At 37.4% G+C, this 23,757-nt stretch overlaps 1 protein-coding gene across 1 annotated transcript in view; it reads left to right on the top strand.

Moving 5' to 3' along the window:
• Positions 1-23,757, top strand: part of GPC5 (glypican 5) — a 1,586,725-nt gene that overhangs the window by 417,947 nt on the left and 1,145,021 nt on the right. The window contains exon 5 of the mRNA XM_060191579.1: positions 16,783-16,908. Coding sequence (XP_060047562.1) covers positions 16,783-16,908 — 126 coding nt within the window. The remainder of the gene's footprint in view (positions 1-16,782; positions 16,909-23,757) is intronic.

Genomic DNA, 23,757 nt, shown 5'->3' with positions numbered 1-23,757 from the left:
TGATCAATTGTGTATACACATACTCAGTAGATGAAAATATGTATAGGTCAGGAAAAAAAGCCAACTTTGAGGAAAATTTACACCATTTATAGCACTGGAGAAAGCAATTTTCAATCTATTTCCTAACAGGAAGCTTGCACTTCTTTGAGGTGCCATTATTATTTATTACCTGTTACCTTAATTTACTGAAATAAAGGTCATGTTCCCTTCAATGAGAACATTTCTGCTTAATTTAAAACAATGCTCAGTGAATAGTGGCAGTGAGGGCATTGAGGGCAGGGCAGACCAAGGCCAGGCTCTAGATTGGGGCCCAGAGGCCAGGCTAGAGCAGGACTGAGGAAACAGGGAGCTCCAAGGCCAGTCAGCACCAGGACCTCCATGAATAATGAAGAGCAGGACCCCAGGGTCAAAGACCAGGCACACAGGAAGAAGGAATGCCAGAAGGCAGGGCAAACATGTGGCAAAAGTTTAGGTTAGTGGTGCTTAACCTTTGGAGGTCAGTATCCCACTGGGAATCTGATAAAAAACTTCCTAGAAAAAGTAAGTTCCTAAGCAAATGAATGCCAGTTTTATTGCATTCAAAAGCAATTTGTTCCACCTAAAATCTCATATCAAAAAAATCAGTCTTTTAAAACCAAGTTTTCTCTTTTTATATTCATAAAAAGTCAGTGACACTTAGGTAAATACCTCAAACTAAATTCAAACATTGACAAAAAAAAAAAAGAAGAAGAAGAAAAGAAACCAATATTGCAACTTCTTGGTCTAAAGTAGAAATTGGAATCATGATTGCTTTTAGTTATGTTCACATTTGGTAAGTCACAGAACATTTTTGTTTTGAGGTTAACAGTTGTTGAAAATTATAAAAACAAATAGGCTCATGTATCTCTGGCTGCAATTGTAACTCTCTTTTCTAGATGAGAATGGACTTACTCCAGGGAAAACTAGATTTATCCTAAATTTGTTAAGTTACATTATAGTTCATAATGCTCCAAGTTTCAGGTTAAGTTACTTTATCAGCAATATTGAAACTGTCAGATTTAGGTTAATGTGAGTAGAAAAGTAAATTCCTTCAAATTTCTCACTAGAAGTGTGTGTGTGTGTGTGTGTGTGTGTGTGTATGTGTGTGAATTTTTCTCTTCAGTTATAGGATGAATGGCCTTTGAATTGGACAGTTTTCATATTGTTTTTCCAAATACCTTTTACTTCCTAGTTAGCAGATGCACTAGAATATTTTCAGTAGTGTTTGTAATCATGACTGATGGATTGTGTCAGTAATATACACCTCCCCCCCAAAACCACCTATAAATGAAATTCCTATCTAATATGCCTGAAATTATATTTTAAAACTTTTTTTCTCACAAAAAGTACACTTTTTCTTTCCTCAGAAAGTTAGTAAATATTTTCAGAATTGAAAAAAGAACACCTCAAATTCAAGTCATTCTAATGTGATTTTTAAGAGATAAGGAGGATTTAAATTCATATATTAAAATCATTGTTTAGGAGTGTATAAATCCAGTTACAGAAATTTTAGAAGAGTCTGTGGGGCATTAATCGAGATGACGTACATAAAGTATAGCTTATTGTGTTCTGAAGGATACATTTCAAAGACATTAAATCTACAGCACAAATATCAAACACTTTCTCCCCTATAATTTATTACAGCAAAGAATATTTCCAACAGTTAAAATCTGTGAATGATGTTTGAGGTATTTAAATAATGCATATAGATAGTAGGGGGAAACAAGAACAATTAGTATCAAGAGGTGTCAATATATATTTTTTTCAAGTTGCATCTTGAATTTTAATGAGAAAACTGCCGATTCCTTCAACGCATCTTCAAAAATAGAAGAAACGTGTTTCCAGAGTGGATTAATATCACTTGGTACAGACATCTTTACTCCAGGTTCAATTTGGAAGGCACAATTTAGGTTTAGTTTAAGATATAAATCACAAATTTAGATTTCTAGGGCATGCCATAATGTCTGGAATCATGGTTAGTATATTTTGACTAGAAGTGCAATGGATCAAAGTTTGAAGAAAGTTTCAAAACTTCTTTTTCTAGGCCCTGTATTTATAGAGTTTTAAAGTTTCATATCTACTTTATTCTCAAAAATAAAATTCATAAGTTTGATGATATTTGAAGATCAACAGGTCTGAGGTAGTACGCTCTTGCTTTGCTAGTGTCATCATTCAACAAGAATGTCTTTTAAACTTTAAACGCTTTGATTTTGGTTCCTCCGAAGAGTAAACACAAAAGATAATAATCTGCATTGTATATGAGTTGTTCATATTTTCTATTGTATGTTAAGTTTACTTTAAACAAATATATGAATAATAATAATGGAATAATAGATTACTTTAATTCTTGGCACATGGAGAATATTTTGGATATCCTAATTGAAGAAAGCTGAGAATATATTACTCAACTCTGAACAGTGATAATGTGTACCATCCATTAGAAATTAGGAATAAATTAATAATTGAGTCACATGTCAATTCAAGAACAAAATTACTAGTATAATGGACAAAATGGAGGACTGAAATGCCTATTTCTTTTTCCTGAACCTTGGTAATGATAGATTTCTTGAATATCTATATAATATACTACATGTACTATAGTATATATGGCAAGTACTTGTGCAGAAAGGTATGTAGTAACTGAAAAAGAAAAGAAAAATATTTTTGCGCCAGGCATATATTTTTCATCAATTGTGAATGGATATAGCCAGAAAAATGCAACCATAATGTAACGATGTTGAAATGCTATTTAAACCTGTGCTGTTCCTTTGCTTGGGGCAGAGAAACTTTCTGAAGAGATTTGGTTCTATTTCCCACTGGTGTAATAAAACTCTTCACTTTTCACCATTAATAATAATAATAATAATAATAATAATAATAATAATAATAATAATAATGGGGGTCAGGCGGTAGTGCAGTGGGTTAGGCGCACGTAGTGTGAAGGGCACATGGCAGGAAGCTCAAGGACCTGCATAAGGATCCCATTTGAGCCCCTCGCTCCCCACCTGCAGAGGAGTCACTTCACAGGTGGTGAAGCAGGTCTGCAGGTGTCTCTCTTTCTCTCCCCCTGTCTTCCCCTCTTCTCTCCATTTCTTTCTGTCTTATCCAACAACGATGACATCAGTAACAACAACAGTAATAACTACAACAACAATAAAACAACAAGGGCAACAAAAGGGGGGAAGCAAAATTAAAAAAAAACTTACCTTTTATTAAAAAAATAAAAAGAAATCACAGAGAAAGCAAAGACTGAGGAAATATCCCTTTATTTGTACCAAAGGGGCTTTATTTTATTAGTGTACTAGGGCTGAATGTAAAATACTGCTTAAGGTATATTCATTCTCTTGTCCCCTAGATAATGGAATTTAGCACTTAAATGTTAGCAACCACATAAATGTCATTGCAAAAGAAATTTGTAGTTAAGATATAAGTAAAAATATAGGTATCATAACTCTTGAATGACCCATATTTACATATATCTCTATTTGGTTAAGCCCTGCTTTTGGTCTTGACTCAGTCATATCCTATAATTCTCCTACTAAAAAGCATAGAAATTTTTCCTGAAATTAGTGAAAATGAACAAATAATCATACTTGTTTATTAAAATGAACAAATTTATGAAGTGGGAGAATTTTATCACATCTCTTCTGGTGTGGATGCTCCGTTTCCCTACTACTACCTGATTTGTTGCGACTTCCCTGCAGGTGGGGAGCCAGAGGCTGGAACAGGGATCCTTATGCTGGTCCTTGCGCTTTGCGCCACGCGCGCTTAGCCCGCTGTGCTACCATCTGACTCTGGAAAGAATGCTTTTTTACTGAAACATTAAACGGCAATGTGTTGGGTTTGAGATGTGTTGAAAAGTGAGGAATAGAGGTGTCTGTAGTGATTGTTTAAAGGACTGTGGATGTCCAGCTCAGGTTTAGTATAAAATTACCACTATATAGGGTTAAATATGCAACACTGTAAAAAAAAAAAATCCTTTGCAAAGGGAATTTATGGATTCCTTCTCATTTTTCTTTCCAACATCCTAACACCCCCGGCTTTGTGAAGAAGGTCCGGTCAATCTTCCAAGGAAGGAAACAAGGATACAGGAACAAGAACACTTCCTATGAGAAGGAAAAGTTCCTGAAATAATTTTATCAGAAAAAAATAGTATCCTCCTCTTTGATAGTGGTGGTGATTTATTTAGGTTGCAGCTTCCATAAGGAGCAGTGGTTTTAGAATATAAATGTAGAACAGAAATCTAGAAGAATATACACCTAAAAAATGTATAATTTTTTTTCAAATAGAGTGACTTAGCAGAGGATAAAGTGATTAAGTACAGATTCTGAGTGGCAAGAGAAAATCATTCTTATCTAGGGACATGTCATTATGTATTTCCTCTGTTGCTCTGGAGAGTGACATTTTAAATGTCTACTATTTGACAACTGTGGTCAGACATCTCTACAGGGTTGAGCCTGCTCATTAGTGCTACATTAACCTTAACTTTGCTTCAGGCCATTAGCCAGCAAACTGCACATTTGACCTTTGTTCAACAGATATTTTCAAACAGTGTGGAGGCTCTGCTTTTAATTTGGGTTCTGTATTGTGTGTGGACTGACTTTAGAGTTAAAAAAAAAATCAATATGTGTTATTAGGTGAAGAAGCATGCAGCCTGAAACATTCCATGGAGAGAATTTCCATTGGAAAATAAGATTGTTATCCTATATATTTCCAGGTAATTAGCTTGTATGCAAAATTAGAAGTAGAATTTTCTCTGTTGTGTTCAAGGGGTGAGGGTAAAGGAGGAAGTGCAATATGTGACAGCTATAAAGTGAAAAGAAATGTCCACTAGCTGCAGAACTAGTTAAGAAATTTGCTTTTTGAGCGTAGCTCTGTTTCCAACAAAGGCTAATGAAGTGAAATGCAAACTCAGATGTACATGAGAACCATAATCTTAAGTGAAAACAGCTTCCTCAAAGAACTGCAAGGTTTGTAATGCATGATTGTCACTCTTCAAACCATATATATGAGGGACAAGTAGGTCTTGCAAAATAAAATGTGAATTAACGGGGTCTGGGTGGTGGCACACCAGGTTAAGTACACATAGTACAAAATGCAAGGACCTGCTTGAAAATTTGGGTTTGAGCCCCCAGCTACCCATATGCAGGAGCATTGCTCCACATGTGGTGAAGCAGATCTGCACATGTCAACCCTTCCTTCCCCCCTCTATCTTCCCTTCCCCTCAATCTCTCTGTCCTATCCAATAAAAAAATGGTGGGGAAAAAAAAAGTCCACCAGAAGCAGGATGTTAAATGTTGGTGACCTAAGGGAGAAACTTACAGTTTATTTATTCATTTATTTATTTTGGTGCCTGTACTACGAATCCGCCACCATTTCTGTGGTAATTATTTCAATTTTTTTTTTCTTTTTTGGATAGGACAGAAAGAAATTGAGTCAGACCTTCTACCTTCTGCAACCCACAATGACCCTGGGTCCATGCTCCCAGAGGGATAGAGAATGGGAAAGCTATCAGGGGAGGGGGTGGGATATGGAGATTGGGTGGTGGGAATTGTGTGGAGTTGTACCCCTCCTACCCTATGGTTTTGTTAATTAATCCTTTCTTAAATAAAAAAAAAATTAAAAATAAAAAAAAGAAAGAAATTGAGAGGGGACGAGAAGATAGAGACGGGAAGATAGACACCTGCAGCCCTGCTTCACCACTTGTGAAGCGACCCCCCCCCACTACATGTGTATGTGGGGGGGGGCTCGAACCAGGATGTTGTGCTACTCCTTGTGCTTCCTACAGTGTGCACTTAACCCGGAGTGCCACCTCCCTCCCGGCCACTATTTGCTCTTCTAATATGTTCTCATTACTTCTACTTATAACAAAGATATGCTATAGGTTTGAATCAAGCCTCTACCACATTAGAGGAAGCTTTGTTGCTGTGATGTCTTTCTCTCTCCTCTCTCTCCCTCTCTCTCTTTCTCTCTGTCTCTGTCTCTCTATCTGTACAAAGGTAACTCTACAATAGTAAAGCCCCAGGGAAAATGTTACTTTCATCATTCAAACTGTTAAAGTCAGCTATAATATTGAAGATAAAATCACTCACCTTAGGAGGTCAGGTGGTAGTGCAGGGGGTTAACCACACGTGGCATGAAGCACAAGGATGGGCATAAGGATCCTGGTTCGAGCCCCCGGCTCCCCACCTCCAGGGGAATCGCTTCACAAGTGGTGAAGCAGGTCTTCAGGTGTCTATCTTTCTCTCCCCCTCTCTGTTTTCCCCTCCACTCTTAAATTCTCTCTGTCCTATGCAACAACAATGGCAACAACAACAACAATAATAACCACAAGAACAATAAAACAACAAGGGCAACAAAAGGGGAAAAATAGCCTTCTGGAGCAGTGATTTCTTAGTGCAGGCAGTAAGCCTTCTGCAATAACCCTAGAGGGAAAAAAATCACTCACCTAGATAGTATGCCCACTTTGCCATGCATGTGACCTGAGTTCAAGCCTGGCCCCTACTGCATTGGAGAAAACATCAGTCTTTCCCATTCTATCCCTGTCTTTCCCTTTCTACTTGAAAGAGTCAGAGCAATAAAATCCTGATTATGACAAAAATTAAGAAGTCTAAAAATAAATAAAATCAATTATAATAATATAGTATATTAGACATGTTGCTAGATTTACAGAAATAGATGGGCATTTCCTGTGTCAATTGAGCTAGAAATGACAGCTTTGGGATGAGGTGCATTATATATATATAAAACCATGTGACATAATAGGAGACCCTTCAGGCATTGTGGGCCTCTAAGGTACAGGAAGCAATGAAGCAATAAGTATGCTGGTCCATGCCTCTCCCTTGCCTTCAATAAGCTCAGGGCAAACAAGACTGCAAGTTATCAATGAGCAATTGTATGTATGGCAGGTTTTCCTCTCTGCTCTGAGCTAGCACACTATACCAAGTTGTTCATTAGCCAGTAATCAGAATCGACTCCATTCCCTGCTTCCCACACTGGACCTTTCAGACAAGTGGAGACAGAGAGACAAATGCTAAACACTTTGCATTCTAAATGCACATTTTAGCAGGAGTGACAGAAGTTGTCTTTTCTAGTAATTTACAATAACTGCATTCTATTAAACATGCCATGATTTCTATATGATTTAAAAAAAAAACAAATGGATCTGTATTTCCACATCAAGATTTATTCAACTTTAATTTGTCAAGCATTGGATATCAGCCTGGCAATGCTGTGATGGCATTTTTATTAGCTAATCAATTAAACAAAACAAAGACGTTGAGGTCTGTACTGACAAAATAACTAACAGTCACTTTTCATCAGTCCTTTGATATCGCTGACTTCACTAAGTTATACAGTAGGTGGATTGGATAAAATTACTGTGATTTCTAATTCTCACTAAACCTTAGAATGCTGGAGAAAGCTAGGAAGAAGGAAAGAAAGACACAAAGAAAGAAAGGGAAAGAGAGAGGGAAAAAGAGAGGGAGGGAGGAAGGGAGAGAAAGAAAAGAGAGAGAGAGAGAGAGAAACAGAGATGCCCAGTTTTATGTCAGTCTAATAAATCTGTATGTCTGAGGGAGTAGTGTAGCTTCACTGTTCAAATGTATTGCTGTTGATGTTAATCTGCAGTTAGGATGGAGAATGACTGGAACATATGGTCTTTAAGGCTCTTTCTACTTCTGATCTTATAATCTGGTGTTATGATAGCTACATTACACTGCAGTATGACTATGTATTAATGTGTCTCTTCATTTTAATGTCAGCAGCAAACGTTCTTGAGTCTGTTTGGTTTCTACCAGACAGCTTGAAGTCTTTCACTTTAGATTTTTTCCTTTTTCTTTTTTTATTTTTTCAAAGTTAGTATTGTTATCATCATCATCATTATTATTTTACTCAGTTCTAGTTTATAATAGTGTCAGGGACTGATCCTGAGATTTGTGAATCTCAGGAATGAAAGTCTTTTATATAACCATTGTGTTATCTCCCCTGACCATCTTCCCCTTTCTAAAACAACACACCAGGGCTAGTGAAATAACTCAGTTGGATAGTGTGCTGCTTTATCATGTGTATGACTAGGTTCAAGCCTGGCTCCTACCTTATCAAAGGAAAATCCTGTGTTGTGCTCTCTCATTCTCTCTGCCTCACTGACTCTCTGTCTCTACCTAAGATAATAGTAATAAAATAATAATAATAATAATTTAAAAAGCAACATACTAAGAAGGTCTATCTGATATTTGTTACCAGTGAAGCAGTGGGTTTCCTGATTTTAAAGATTCCCAGGTTAGTTGTGCATTTTATGGGATTTATGTTAGTATTATTTTTAAATCATGTATTTCTAGTAGACATTTATAATTGTGGAAGGAACAAAACCCAAAAAGCAACAGCACCCACCCCCAGAACTCAGGCTGAGCAGTTCAATAAGAATTTTGTCAAGTGCCTGTTGGCACCAGATTGTGATCCATACCCTGAGGATATACAGAGCCCTCATTCTTACCTTTAGGGAACATACCCACTAGTCAGGGAGGCAGACTTGCAAAGACTGAAATTGGATCAGACAGGCAGGGTTGTGGAACAGACTGTAGATATTGTATGAGAAACAGGATATATTACAACATGGCAACAGCTGGTCAATGGAAGAGTTAGAAGAGATTCTGCCAGGCTAGTGTGAGGGTGTTTCTTCCTGGGCACGTGCTCTCTGGGTTGGAGAGAACTCGACCGGAGCCAACCTGGGTAGCTGCTTACTCAGAAACACGGGAGGAGACCAGGAAGTCGTGGTGGATCAGGAACACAATTCTTTATTGATGCAGGAACGTTCCAGAGTCGGGTGTGAGCACAGCGGTTTAGGCCACATGGCATCAAACTGCAATGGCCTGCTCCTGCTCTGCACGCCAGCCCTTCTCCAGGTTGGGACTCGGGAGAGAAAAGAGAGAGCAAGGAAGAGAGAAACCAGAAACAGAAGTGGCTTTTATGGGATAAAAACCGGAAGTGGCAACTCGGAACAGAGATGGCTAGGAAAGGGGGTGGAGAGAGGCAAAAGGCATGCTGGGAAGGTGGAAGCATCCTTAGCAACTGTTGCAATTGTTTTAATTGGTGGGATTAATTAACACCCTGCAGGCAGGGCAGGTCTCAAGGTAGAAAGAAGATAGGTCAGGTAAAACAATGATTATGTAAATAGGCCATAGTGTCAGCAATGGAAGATGGAGCAGGGGGCTGCCTGACAAGATTCAAGGTAAATCTTTAAGGCATTGTGATAGTCAAAAGAAGAAGGCAATTCTGAGAAGATGTTGGATGCACTGACCTTTGAATCTTTCTCACTTTTCAGCTCCAATTATGGTGGTGCTTGGGAGTGAACCTGGGACCTCCTGACCCAAGGCATGAAAGTCTCATGTGCAACTGCTGACACTATCTCCCCAGGCCTCACCCATAAATCTTACTGATTAAATTTAGTTATGCTATGTAATAGAAATGTGTGGTTTTTGAACAAGTTAAGTTTTTGGAGGGAAAAAGAACACTAGTGGGAGGTTTAGGATAAAGGAAGAGAGAAATTATATGCTATGATGAGACATTTTATCTGAACTGTTTTAAGATTATAAAGCAGGATAGTGACAGGGCTGATTTCTAAAGTTAATTTGGGTAACAGCATGGTGTATACAATGAAGGGAAGATAGGCGGAAAACTAAAGTCAATAATATAATTTATAAGAATGTTACAATTCCAGATAAAAATAAATTTGCACATGTTCGTATCACTGACTTTGTATTATCATCTTGACTAGAAATATTGCCTCCTTAATTTGTTTAAGCTTTTAATCTTAATAGTTGTGTTTGGTTTCTGTACTTTAGTGATGTCTCAAAACTAAAGATAGCAACAAGCAGATAACACAACTCAATATTGATAATTAGCTAGAACTTCTCTTGCCTAGCATTTCTTTCCTAATTATAGCTAGAAATATTATCATAACTTCAGAAAATGTCTGAATGTAACCACCTTTCCAGCAATCAAAAATTTCCAATCATCAAAGAATATAATACTTCAAAAATTGTAAATGTACTTTAAAAATTGATTTTACTTTTCACTTTTTAATTGTGAGAGAAAAGGGGCACTTCTCTGCCATACTGTGTGGTGTCAGGATGGAACCTAGGACCTCATGCATGCAAGGCATGCACTCTACCTCAGAGCCACCTCACCAGCCCCAAAGAATACAATACTTTACTCATTGAGATAAAATGAGTTTTTCATGTAACACTGGAAATGGACACTACAGGGTGTATAGTATACTGAACATTCAACTGGGCATGGAATCTTGATATAGGGCCAACTTTATTCCCAGTGTAACAGTAGATACATTTCTTTGACCTTATAGTGACTACTGTTTATTTAATCCCTTCATTTCTTTCCGGTTTTATTATATATCGTATCCAGTATGAGGTCCTTAATCCTTCGGTGAAACTACATTCTACCATACAACTCTTAATTTCTGTAGCCTAGAACCTGTGAAATTCAGAACGTAGAGATCCAAAGTATAGTCTCTGTAAATTTCTATGCTTGAAAACCAAAGCATCTCTATATTCACAGACTCTCTTCATTTGCTTTACTCTCAGGGAATATGCTCTAAATCTTAAGTACTCTAGTAATCCATTCTCTTTTGAGAATTTGTGGTCTACCAACTAGTAATATTTTTCCTTATTGCTATCCCTTGAAAGAGGCTAAATTATGAGGCCGTATCAGATAACCCTAATTTATTAATAGCTTAGAACAATCCTTGTTTTTTGTTGTTGTTCACAGTCTGTGCCCATTGTATGCTGCCTGATTTGGCCCAGTTTTCAAATCTAAACATAAAAGAGCAATTTACATGTGAAACTTTCCAGTCTCCATGGCATCAGTGAGAGGTAAACAGAGGGTGTCAAAGCCTCACCCAAGTGGGTTTTGATGGTAGAGACTCAACAGACATTTAATAACAAGGCATTGACCACAAACTATTGATACTATATTATTTTCTTTTTAAATTGCCACCAGGATTATCTCTGGGGCTCAGTACCAACACTATAACTCCACTGCTCCAAGCAGCCATATTTTCTCCCCTCCCCCCCTATTTTATTTGATAGGACAAAGAGAAATCAAAAGGTGAAGAGGATGGAGAGAGAGAGAGAGAGAGAGAGAGAGAAGAAGACATATGCAGACCTGCTTCACCATTCCTGAAGCATCCCCTCTGCTCTGTGGGGAGCTGGAGCTTGAATCCAGGTCCTTGTACATGGTAACAGGTGTGTTCAACCAGGTGCACCACAGTCTCTCCCCCTATTATGTTCTCTTCTTTCAAAATGTATTCCAGAACACCCAACTGGCAGAAGTGGTGTTCAGTATTGAACCCCATTACTGTAGGCATGCAAGTTCTATGCCTTATCATCAAACCACTTCTATGGTAATTTTGTGTTTGTTGTTGTTGATGTTATTATTATTATTCTAATTTATGGTGGTGCTGGAGGATTGAACCTGTGACCTCAGAACTTCAGGCATGGGGAGTCGGGTTGTAGCGCAGTGGGTTAAGCGTAGGTGGCGCAAAGCACAAGGACCGGCATAAGGATCCCGGTTCGAAACCCGGCTCCCCACCTGCAGGGGAGTCGCTTCACAGGCGGTGAAGCAGGTCTGCAGGTGTCTATCTTTCTCTCCCTCTCTCTGTCTTCCCCTCCTCTCTCCATTTCTCTCTGTCCTATCCAACAACGACAACAACAATACTAACTACAACAATAAAACAACAAGGGCAACAAAAGGGAATAAATAAATAAAATAAATATTAAAAAAAAAAGAAAAAAAAAAGAACTTCAGGCATGAAGTTTTTTTTTTTTTTTTTTTTTTTTTTGCAGAACCATTATACTATATGACCAGTCCTTTGTTTGGCTTAAAGCATACTTTTTTTGTGGAGTCAGGGAGTGAAGCCTAGGTCTCTCAGATGTCTGGTGCCACTGCTGAGCCCATATTTAAAACTATTTATTGAGGGGGAGAGATAAGAAACTATTATTGATAAAAAAACTATTATTGAGGGGGAGAGATAACAGATGGAGAGCCAGACAGAGAGGAGAGACACCATAGCATTGCTCTACTATCATGGAACTCTGTTACCATCCTGCTCATGGCGTTTCCTTGTGGTTCTGCAGCTCAATCCTAGGGCCTCTTGCATAATGACATGTGCTTTAGGTGAGCTATTTCCTGACCCCTCAAATTCATCATCTTTCATAAATTTCACTGGAAGTTGTTATTACTATTTTGTTCACATCCTCCTATTTGGTTGCCACTGCCTTAGTAACCTCGGTACTTTTCAGTTTGCTTCCACAATCCTGTCATGATGATGAAACAGGAGTCCAGGACCCTATTCATGACTCCCCCTGCTTCTGAATAAAATAAAAGTATTTTAAGCTGGTCGATAAAGCTGATTGAAATCCAGACTCTTCCTATCTTTTAACCAGCATTCCCGTAAGCACATCACCCCTTACTAAGCTAAACTGCATAGTAGTCAGAAAGCATACACTATTCTTTTACCGTTTTCCTTTACTCATCCTGTTTTATTATTGTGCCTTCTTATTTGATTATTATATTGCCTGAAATTCTAAAGTATTATCTTGTCTCTTAAATATTTTAAGATTCTGCCTCTGGACTCAAATGTGTCACTATCACCACTCTATCATTACTGTAGTTTTCATTAGAACACACATTAAGAGAAGGCAGAGTTTGAGTTAATTTTTACTTAAGTAATTTATTTATTTATTGGATAGAGACAGATAGCAACTGGAATAGAAGGAGGTGATAGAGAAAGAGGGGGCCAGATGGTGGCACATCTGGTTAAGCGCACATACTACAGTGCACAAGGACCCACCTGGTCAAGCCCCTAGTCCCCATCTTCAGGGGGAAAGCTTCAGGAGTGGTGAAGTAGTGCTGTGGTGAAGTGGAATTGTACATGTTCCTCTATCTTCATCCAATAATAAACAGGTAAAATTGAGAGATATGTTAGATAGGTAAATACATAGGGAGAGAGAGAATTGCTTCAGTGCATCAGAAGTTTTCCCCTAGCAGTTAGGAACTGGAGGCTTGATCCAGGATCCTTTGTAACATGTGAGCTCAACCAAGTGTCTACCACCTAGGCCTTGATACTGTATTAATTAGCTGTGAGTATCTGGTGCCATCATAGGACTTATTCTCAATAGTTATTAGTTTGTGACCAAAAGTTCAAACAAGCTGATTGCTGACAGCTTACAGACAAATGAAATCCTTTCAGAGAGAATGTTTGTGGAGACTTGGGCATGCTTTGGGGAAGAGCAGGTATCTTATTTTTATAACAGGCTGAAGTGTAATTTGTATTTGTATTTAATGCTATAGAGCAGGGGTAGAGAACCTTTTGACTGCCAGGGGCCATTTAGGTAGTTATAATATCATTCATGGGTTATACAAGACTATCAACTTAAAAATTATCATTTATTGTTGCTATGAAACAAGCTCCAAGGTTCAGTGAATTTCAACTCATGCCTTGAGCTACTTTGATATTCCAGAACTAATTATTTCTTGGGGCATCCACCTGTAGGCTGGATGGTCTCCACTCCTACTATAAAGAATAAAGTACTTAGGTGGCACACCTCATTAAGCACTCATGTTATAGTGCATAAGGACCCAGGGTCAAGCCTTTGGTCCCCACCTGCATGAGAAAGCTTCATGAGTGGTGAAGCAGGACCGAAGGTATCTCTCTGTTCTTCTTCCTCTCTATCTTCCTTCTGCTATTGATTCCTCTCTGTCTCTATCCAATACTAAAATAAATAAATCAATAATTAAAAAGAGGAGTGAATAAAGTTCTTTGGTGACTTTTACTGAGTCAGTGATGTGATCTAAGGACCATCAGAGTGAAGTTTTTTTTTTTTCTTTTATAAAAAGGAAACATTGAAAAAACCATAGGATATGAAGGATACAACTCCACACAATTCCTACCACCAGAACTCCGAATCCCATCCCCTCCCATGATAGCTTCCCTATTATTTAACATTCTGGGAGTATGGACCCAGGGTCATTGTGGGATGCAGAAGGTGGAAGGTCTGGCTTCTGTAATTGCTTCCCCGCTGAACATGGGCGTTGACAGGTCGATCCATATTCCCAGCCTGTCTCTCTCTTTCCCTACTAGGGTGGGGCTCTGGGGAAGCAGAACTCCAGAACACATCGGTGGGGTTGTCTGTCCAGGGAAGTCTGGTCGACATCATGCTGGTATCTGGAACCTGGTGGCTGAAAAGAGAGTTAACATACAAAGCCAAACAAATTGTTGATCAATCAAGAACTTAAAGGCTGGAATAGTTCAGATGAAGAGTTGGGGGGTACTCCATTTTGTAAATAGCTAGTAGTCATATTTTAGTTATATTCCAAAGGGCCTGTGGCTATACTAGTATTTTTTTTTTCCTGAGCCTGAAATCTGATATACAGGTGGATCCACATTATTGTCTGGGGAGATGACGTCATGACTTGAAAAGGAACAGAAAGCTGGATCAGGGAAGAGAGTAGCTCCCTAATATGGGTATAAATATTGTTGACTGTAAACCCCATCTATTTGATTTGGTCTGGGGCCCATATTCAGCTTAGGAGCCTATGGGTCCTGATATTGCGGCAGCTTGGAATGTTCCTACTCATGACCGCAGAATGTGAGCTCAGATCTAAAGGGATGCAGAGTGAAGTTTTACAAAATGATTCTTAGTTGATGAGAGGTGATGGTTAAGGAAAGAGACTGGAGGAAGGAAAATAAACCAGGTCTCCAAATCATTAAACAATTAGCTTGCTATAAGCGTCTGGTATTTTTGTGTAGAGAAATATGTTGTTAGTTTTATTCAGGTTTCTTTGTTTGCTTATATAGCCAGGACCTCATATATGCATGATTTAGAGACTAAACGATAAATCACACTGTAGGATATGTTCAGTGCCATCCTCATGACCTGGCCTCAAGCCCTAGCATCACATGGGTGCCACCACACTGGGGGCTAATTCTTTTTCTTTTTAAAAAATATTTATTTATGTATTTATTCCCTTTTGTTGCCCTTGTTTTATTGTTGTAGTTATTATTGTTCTTGTTATTGATGTCATTGTTGTTGGATAGGATAGAGAGAAGTGGAGAGAAAGGAGGGGAAGACAGAGAGGGAGAGAAAGATAGACACCTGCAGGCATACTTCACAACTTGTGAAGCGATTCCCTTGCAGGTGGGGAGCTTGGAGCTCAGATTGGGATCCTTATGATGCTGGTCCTTAAGCTTTGTGCCACTTGCACTTAATCTGCTGCACTACCGACCGACTCCCTAATTATTTTTCTTTATTGGGGGGATTAATGTTTTACAGTTGACAGTAAAATACCGTAGTTGGTACATGTGTAACATTTCTTGGTTTTCCACCTAACATTCTGTTTAAAAAATATTTATTTCCTTTTGTTACCCTTGTTTTTTATTGTTGTAGTTATTATTGTTGTTGTTATTGATGTTGTCATTGTTAGATAGGACAGAGAGAAATGGAGAGAGGAGGGGAAGACAGAGAGGGGGAGAGAAAAATAGACACCTGCAGACCTGCTTTACTGCTTGTGAAGCAATTCCTCTGCAGGTGGGGAATCGAACCGGGTTTCTTAGGCTGGTCCTTGCGCTTTGTGCCACCTGCGCTTAACCCACTGTCTTACCACCCAACTCCCTCCACATAACATGCTAACCCCCAGACCTAGGAATTCTTCCACCATCATGTTCTAGGAACACTCCCTTCTACCCTTGAGTCCTTTATTTTGGTGCAACACACCAAACTCAGTCCAAGTTCTGCTTTGTGTTTTCCCTTCTGTTCTTATTTTTCAACTTCTGTCTATGAGTGGGATCATCTCATATTGATCCTTCTCTTTCTGGTTTATCTCACTAAACATGATTCCTTCAAGCTCCATCCATGATAAGGTGAAGAAGGTGAATTCACCATTTTTAATAGACGAGTAGTTATTCCATTGTGTATATAGACCACAACTTACTCAGCCACTCATCTGTTGTTGGACACCTGTGCTGCTTTCAGGTTTTGGCTGTTAGAGATTGTGCTGCTATAAACATAGGCATACACAGATCTTTCTGGATGGGTGTGTTTCATTCCTTAGGATATATTCTTAGGAAAGGAATTGCAGGGTCATAGGGTAGGTACATTTCTAGCCTTCTGAGAATTCTCCAGGCTGCTCCTCACAGGGGTTTGATCAATTTATATTGTAAATTCACATTGTGCTATGTTGTCTGTCTCTTCTCTCCTCATTATTTCTCGCTATCTGAAGCAAAATGTATAAAAAAAGTTGACTCAGGAGAGTGATGTTATACACACACACACACACACACACACACACACACACACACACACACGGGGATAAATTTAAATACTCAAGTTGTTTAATTTATTATATTTTTAAAGATCTGTCCTTATGAATGAGTGTCATAGAATCACTCATTCTGGCATATGGCAGTGTGAAAAATTGAACCTGGGGTCTCAGGCATTCAAGTCTTATACTCTAATACTTGTCTATCTTCCTGGCCTTAGAGATTTATTTATTCATTTATTTATTCATTCGTTTTCTTTAGAAATGTAGTTTCATCTTGCCAAAAAAGCTTTGAAAGCCTATGAAAATTTGAAGAGAATATGAAAAAAATACATCCTAAATTTTATACATATCGAATTATACCAGCTATGTACGGGGATTTATTGTGGATTGAAGCTTTTAATTACTTTGTTTTATTTTTCCATTTAGAGAATTTATCAACAGCCTTCTGCTCTTCAGAACATTTTATGGAGGCCTAGCTGATCAACTTTGTGCTAATGAATTAGCTGCTGCTGATAGACTTCCATGCTGGAATGGAGAAGATCTAGTAAAAAGGTATTTTACTTGGAGTGTTCTGTGAAAGTGTAATAGCTACTTCCACCTTTGATGGCTCTTTCTGGGTCTTCAATGAGTTACTTCAGTTTTAACTTTCTTACATAGGTCAGAGTATACATTCATTTCTCCTCTCTCTCTCTCTCTCTCTCTCTTTTTGTTTGCTTAATTTTTGTCCCTTTTAATGTTATAGAAGTATGATTGTATTTTCTAGTGTTTTAAAAGTTTCTCTTCTACATATTGATGACTAACCAGATAATTCCACCTTTTCAATTAAGTAATGCTTATCTCTTATCCAATCTGTATTGCTTATCAAACAGTATTTGTTTTAGCATTAGTTAAAAAGTATGGGAGTGCTCTAGCATTCTAGTGAGCATGAAATGAGAAAATATGTGAAATATGAGTACTTATGCAAAGATTAATTTCTATTTTAATGTGTACCTTAAAACATTAATATGGTATATATGTGTGTGAGATTTTTGTAAGTCTGAGGACAATTTTATGTGTATTTGTTTGGAGGAAATATATATACATGTATGTATATAAATATATATGTATATATATTCCAATAGTTCATAGACTCTGAAGTTAAAGTTAACATTGACCCTTTTTCTTCACTATTTAGGATTTGATTATTTTATTTTGTTCCTCATAATTGATCAGACTTTCAGCAATCTTCTCAGTTTGAGGAAGTTAAATTCTCCTATTGTCATTAACGTGTTGTTAATGTAATTGGCTGGTCTTTTGACCAGCCATCCATCCATGCTGGTGATTATTTTGGAATTCAAAATGTATGTTGTATTTGGATTTGAATCCTTTGGTATATTTTATTTTGGGTAAATAAAAAGGAAGTAAATAAGACTTTCCTTCCTGCAAAAGGAGAGTTAAGATGTTAAAGTTATTGTCATAAGCACACCTGTACTTTATGAAAGGTACAAGAGTGATGATCTCATTTTATTTAATTTTATTTACTTTTAAAGATATCTTTATTAATTTATTATTGGCTAAAGACAGAGATAGATTGAGAGGGGAGAGAGAGAGAGATGGAGAGGGAGAGAGACAGAGAGACACCTGCAACCCTGCTTCACCACTCGTGAAGCTTTCCCCATGCAGTTGAGGACCAGGGGCTTGAACCTCAGTCCTTCTTCACAGTAATGTGGGTGTTTAACAGGTGCACCACCACCTGACCCCAATTATCTCATTTTAAATGGCATTTAGCAAATAGCATTTTCTATTATAAACATATCCTGTGATTAGTTTAATATTAACTTATATAATAAAACCTTTTTATGTTTTGGGGCAACCATATTCATTATAGTTAAAGGCTATATTCTTTTCCTTATATTTAAGTGATTATTTTATAGTGAATATATGAGTAACTTAGAGATTCTTAGATCTCACAGGAAAAAAAATGAAGACAGTAAAATTTTGTTTGATGTGGCTAGTGCTCTTTTCTTGTTTAAATTCTTTGGTAATTGGGCTGTAATTCCCAAATAAATCTTATACTTAAGAACAGTCATGGCATGCCAGTATTCTGAACTCTTAGAATTCATATCAACATGTTATCTCCACTTGGATCAGTTAAATTCTAATTTGACTTTTACCTTCTTTCTTCACATTGCTTAAACTGGAATTGAACTTTTTAAAAACTTCTGCCTGTATTTCTAGTCCCAAATTTTTTCCTTATGATTTGCCTTCATTTTACTTACTTAGCATATATAAAAAGGTATACACTGAAGCTTATTGTGATACTAAAGGCTTATGAAATTCAAATATTTTGCAAAATGCAATATAATTTTCTATTCATATCTCTCACATTAGAATTGCCTCTAAAAGTCAATATTTTATAAGGTAAATAACATCTATGATTTATTGTATATTCATAATCTTATACAAGTATCAATGAAAATTTTGTGGTGATCAATGAAAGATTAGTATACAGTACATATATATTTAATATATCACAATGATTTGATTTTAGAGTGTGAGAAATTTGGTTTTAATTAGTTTCCTTCTTCTACTGACTGTGGAGTTTGGGTAATAAGAAATATTGTTGGATAAAGAAATAATGTGGTAATATTTTTTAGCAGGATAGCACTCTCAACTCAAATAATACATTTTCTTTACATACATATATCCACATTCCAATCTCATGGATCTTCAGTGTATATTTCAGGCAATGTGACTTAACAGATCAGCATACAGTCTCACATACTTGGGCTCCTCACCATAATCTTTCTCTAGATTACTTTCTCTAGATTACTTTCAAGCTGAACTTGAAAACATATTCTTATTATTTTCAAGCTACGAGCTATAGTTTCACAAATATTATCTCATTTAAAGTCTCCCAAACTATTATTCCCTGGTGCTCCAAAGTTAGCTGATTATATCTCTATTGTTTTAGATATTTTTTCAGACATTTTTTCTAAGATTATTTTCATTTGTACTTTGATTAAAACAATATGTAAACAGCTGGGAAAAAAAATAGTTCAATCTGTAGAGAGAATGATTTGCATGCCCAAGGCTCCTGGTTTGATGGCTGGCACTATGGGTATACCAGCATGGTTCTCTCTCTTACCTCTTTATCACATATGAAATAAGTAAAATAAATAAGTTAAAATATAACTTAAGTTGTAACTTTATTTGTGGGTTGGACAATTGTTTCTTTTTCTTTTTTTCTATTGTCATATTTTCACTAGTGTTATCTTTGGATATCAGTGCTTACAGATGAATTAATTACTCTAGGTGACCAATTTTTTTTCCTTTTGTATTTATTTACTTTTATGAAGACAGAAGTTGAGAGGGAAGGAAAAAAATAGCTGCCTCCAGCGCTGTTTCTCTGCTCATGAAGGTTCCCCTTGCAGTTAAGGACTGGGGACTTGAATATGAGTCTTAGTACATAATAGCACCTGGGCTACACTGGATACACCACCCTTTGACCCCTGGGTTGGAAAATTCTTAATATTAAACTATTAACTATTTTTTCCCAGTAAAATTAACACCCCCCATGGTTTATACTTTTACTTACTGTTCCTGATTGCTTCTTTCCTAATCTAGTGTTTTCTAGCTCTTCTGCTAGGTTAACCTGATTTAATAGATCATAATCAAATTTTTAATCAAATGAAATATAAAACTTCATACCGTGTAAAATTATGGAACTTCTGAGACTTTATACTTATTTGTTACTGGTTTCCTGCCGACCTAGGCACTGGCATTTATTCCTGGCCATACATATATTTTTTTAACCTCATCCCCCCCCCCCCCTTTCACCATTATATATTGGGAAGGTCACTTCATCTTCAATCTTTCAGTTCCTCCTAGTCTTGCCACATTCAATTATATTTTTATTTATATTTCATTAACACCTGGCCCAAGTTGAATGTTATGAATTACATTTTAAAAGCAATCAGACCTCAAGATTGTTCTGAATTTCATTAGTATAGCAGCTAGTTGTTTCTCCGGCGTTACTGGTGCAATATTTATTTCTTCCTTCACTTTGTTAGACACTGCTTCAGTCTAGAGGCCTGCAGTGGGAGATAGGAATTCATAAGTTAGTGTCAGTATCTTGTGTCAGTCTTTGCTCTTTTTCAGTCAGTGTTGGAATCCCTCCATGTTTTGAGTTGGAGAAAATGATGGAACAGAAATGAGATTAAAGGGGAAAGATAAAGTCTTTCTGACTAATAATTTTTATGTCTTCTTACTTGATAAATATTAATAATTGACATTCCAGGTCTTTTGTATCTCAAGCCCATGCTTCTCCTTTTTACTTTTTCATCTGATGATATAATTATCACCTTTTTCTGCTTAAATCTTCTGGTGGAGTCCTATTGATGGTCTGCTGTCTACTCTGTATCATAGAAACTTTTTTGAAAGGTGTGGAGCAAGAGTATGGTCTATGTCCAGTGTACTTATTTCTCTTTATGCTGCTACTAGACATACCAGTTATGTTACAAGCATGGGCTGCCTTCTTTTTTCTTAGACAAGCGTCAATGACCAGCCCTTTAACCCTTCAAAATTCAAGGATCCTTCAAAGCCTCCATCACTTAGGATTAAGAGATCTGGGAATGCTTAAGTGGCCCAACAAGTATTTTTAAAGAAACTCTCTAATTTGACCTTTTGACCTCAACTCTTTTGTCCAGTTAAGGTGGATCTTGAATGGAGAGACTTAAAAACATTTCTTTTATACCTGCTTTTCACATTTCGTATAGATTGGACTGCAGCCTACACTCTTGAAATAGAAACAGCATAGTGCTACTTTAGCATTCTTCCATATATATTTGGAAGTACTATATAGAAAATAGAAAGGTGCCGGGTGGTAGCACACCTGGTTAAGTGTACATGTTACAATGTTCAAGGACCCACATTCGAGTCCTGGCCCCCACCTGCAGGGGGAAAGCTTTGCAAGTAGTGAATAAGTGCTGTAGCAGGTGTCTGTCTCTCTCCCTCTTGATCTCTCCCTCCCCTCTTGATTTCTGGCTGTCTCTATCAAATATAAAGATTAAAAAAAAACTTTAAGAAAAAAATAATTTAGAAAATAGAAAAAGAGTCCATTTTCAAGATACTTCAATAGACCATGAATGAGGTACAAAGATAAAAGCATTGTCCCTACCTTTGGGAACTTTGTAATCTAAAATTGGATAGAAAACAGGTTAAACATGTTTATACATGTTCACATGCATACATAGCAAAACAGAGTGAAATAAGAGAAGCACAAAACATTTCCACTGACTTTCAAGTATGAGAAAAAACTCATTTGATTATAGGAATTTGGAAAACATTTAATAAGACAGGTACTATGTGATAGGAGTATCTATTCATTTAAAATAACATCTCTGAAGTATTCATGCAAGAAATGACATCTGTGATTCCTTTAAAATAATGCACCAAGGGGATTAGGTAGCTTCTTCTTCTAGCGTTTGCCCTTCTTCCGTAGCCAGTCAACAGCATCAGGTTGAGCCTGATGTAAAGAGACCTCCTTTGAATCTGGAGAGGTGGCAGTCGTTGACTATGTGGATCATAGTCTGTCTGTAGCCACAGGGGCAGTTCGGGTCGTTTCTGGCTCCCCAGCGGTGGAACATAGCGGCACACCGGCCATGGCCTGTTCCATAGCGATTGAGGAGAGCCCAATCATAACGTGCTAGGTCATTGCCGGGTTGACGCTTGCAGGGGTCTGTGATGAGGTGTTTGTTCTTTACCTCAGCTGACTGCCAGCTCTGTTTCCAAGAGACTGGAACAGAGAAGTTCAGTGTAGGTGTAGGGGACCAGATTGGGTGACGAGACGTCAAGCATTGAACAGGGTGGGTGAAGATATCCGCGTATATTGGCAGCTGGCTTAGTGGAAGATATCCGCGTATATTAGGTAGCTGGCTTAGTGGAAGTGCCTTGCATTCATGATCACTGGGTTTGATCCTCACCATGTCATGAGAATAACAAATACAAAAGTAAGTAGACTTCATGAGTGGTGGAGAAGTGCTTTGCATGTGCATGAATAAAATTTTCAAAAGTAGCCAGAGAATAAGGAAATCTATTAAAAAAGAGTTTTTGCTTTTTTTTTTTGCCTCCAGGGTGTTCATTGGCACTCAGTACCTGCACTGTGCATCCACTGCTCCTGGAGGCCATTTTCCCCATCTTATTGCCATTGCTGTTGTTTTTTGGACAGAACAGAAAGAAATTGAGAGAAGGGGAGGACAGAGGGGGAGAGAAAGACACCTGCAGACCTTTTTCACTGCTTGTGAAGCAAACCCCCTGCAGGTGGGGAGCTAGGGGCTCAAACCAGGATCCTTACACTGGTCCATGTACTTTGCGCCATGTGTGCTTAACCCACTGTGCTACTGCCCGGCCCTCTAAACAAGGTTTTCTGAATGTCTGAATTATCTCAGAAACTGTGATACTGGCAAAAGGTGTTTATTCTCTGTATTTGTTTGAATAGTGCATAATGAATAAACAAATACTATATGGTATCATAAAATAATGTCAGTTTTACCTACTCTGTCACATACATTGCTCTTGACATGAGGAATTCCTCAATGGGCAAACAGATAGCACTCTCTCAGGTAGATTAGGGTACAGAGGAGATGAACAATGAACAAGTATTACAAAATGTGAATAGTTTGCAAAATCCTTAAAATTGGTTGGCATTTTAATTAGCAGAATTAGCAGCAAGAAACAATGGGAGTAAATACAATTTGTAATTAAATGTTCCAAGGTGGGTGGCCTCTTAACTATGTCATTTCTACTTGTGAGTGATCTTTTGCATTGTCTTTTCCTTTCCTTAACACCCCCTTTCATTGAGCTTCTCAGGTGCGTCCTAACTAGATGCAAGCCTTTCATTGTTCATTACAATGCAGCCATTCTTTCAGACAGTTCATACATCCCAGTGTTAAGAAATATAGTCTTAGAACCAGCCCACCAATGGTCTTTGTAAAGCTTAGCTTAGGGATATACATTTAAGTATCTTCATCAACTTCCAAGTGTATCACTTTCCTTATTTCTAAAAGGTGACAACATAATATCTATCATATGTTTGAGAATTACATGAATATTTTACACAAACAATTTAGAATTTTATCTGTCACATAGTAAACATTCAGCAACTGTGATACATTGAACATGTAATAATTTATATCCATAGGAATGAAATTCAGTTGAGCTTCTTCATAGTACAGATTTCCATTTGGAAAACAAAGTTGTATGTGAGGGCTGCTGTGTGAAATAGTAAAATTTAATATTATTGATTTGTGTTTTGAGTATAGGGGATAATTACTTATTTGTATTTTAAATAGTCATTTAATTGGGCTGGAAGTAGAGAAATTATGTTTTAGTAGAGAGCTTATCTAATACTCCAACTATAGA

This window comes from Erinaceus europaeus, chromosome 5, assembly GCF_950295315.1.
Source record: "Erinaceus europaeus chromosome 5, mEriEur2.1, whole genome shotgun sequence".
Taxonomy (NCBI): Eukaryota; Metazoa; Chordata; class Mammalia; order Eulipotyphla; family Erinaceidae; genus Erinaceus; species Erinaceus europaeus.
The sequence above is the reverse complement of the archived record's forward strand: the minus strand, read 5'-3'. Positions and strand labels throughout refer to the sequence as shown.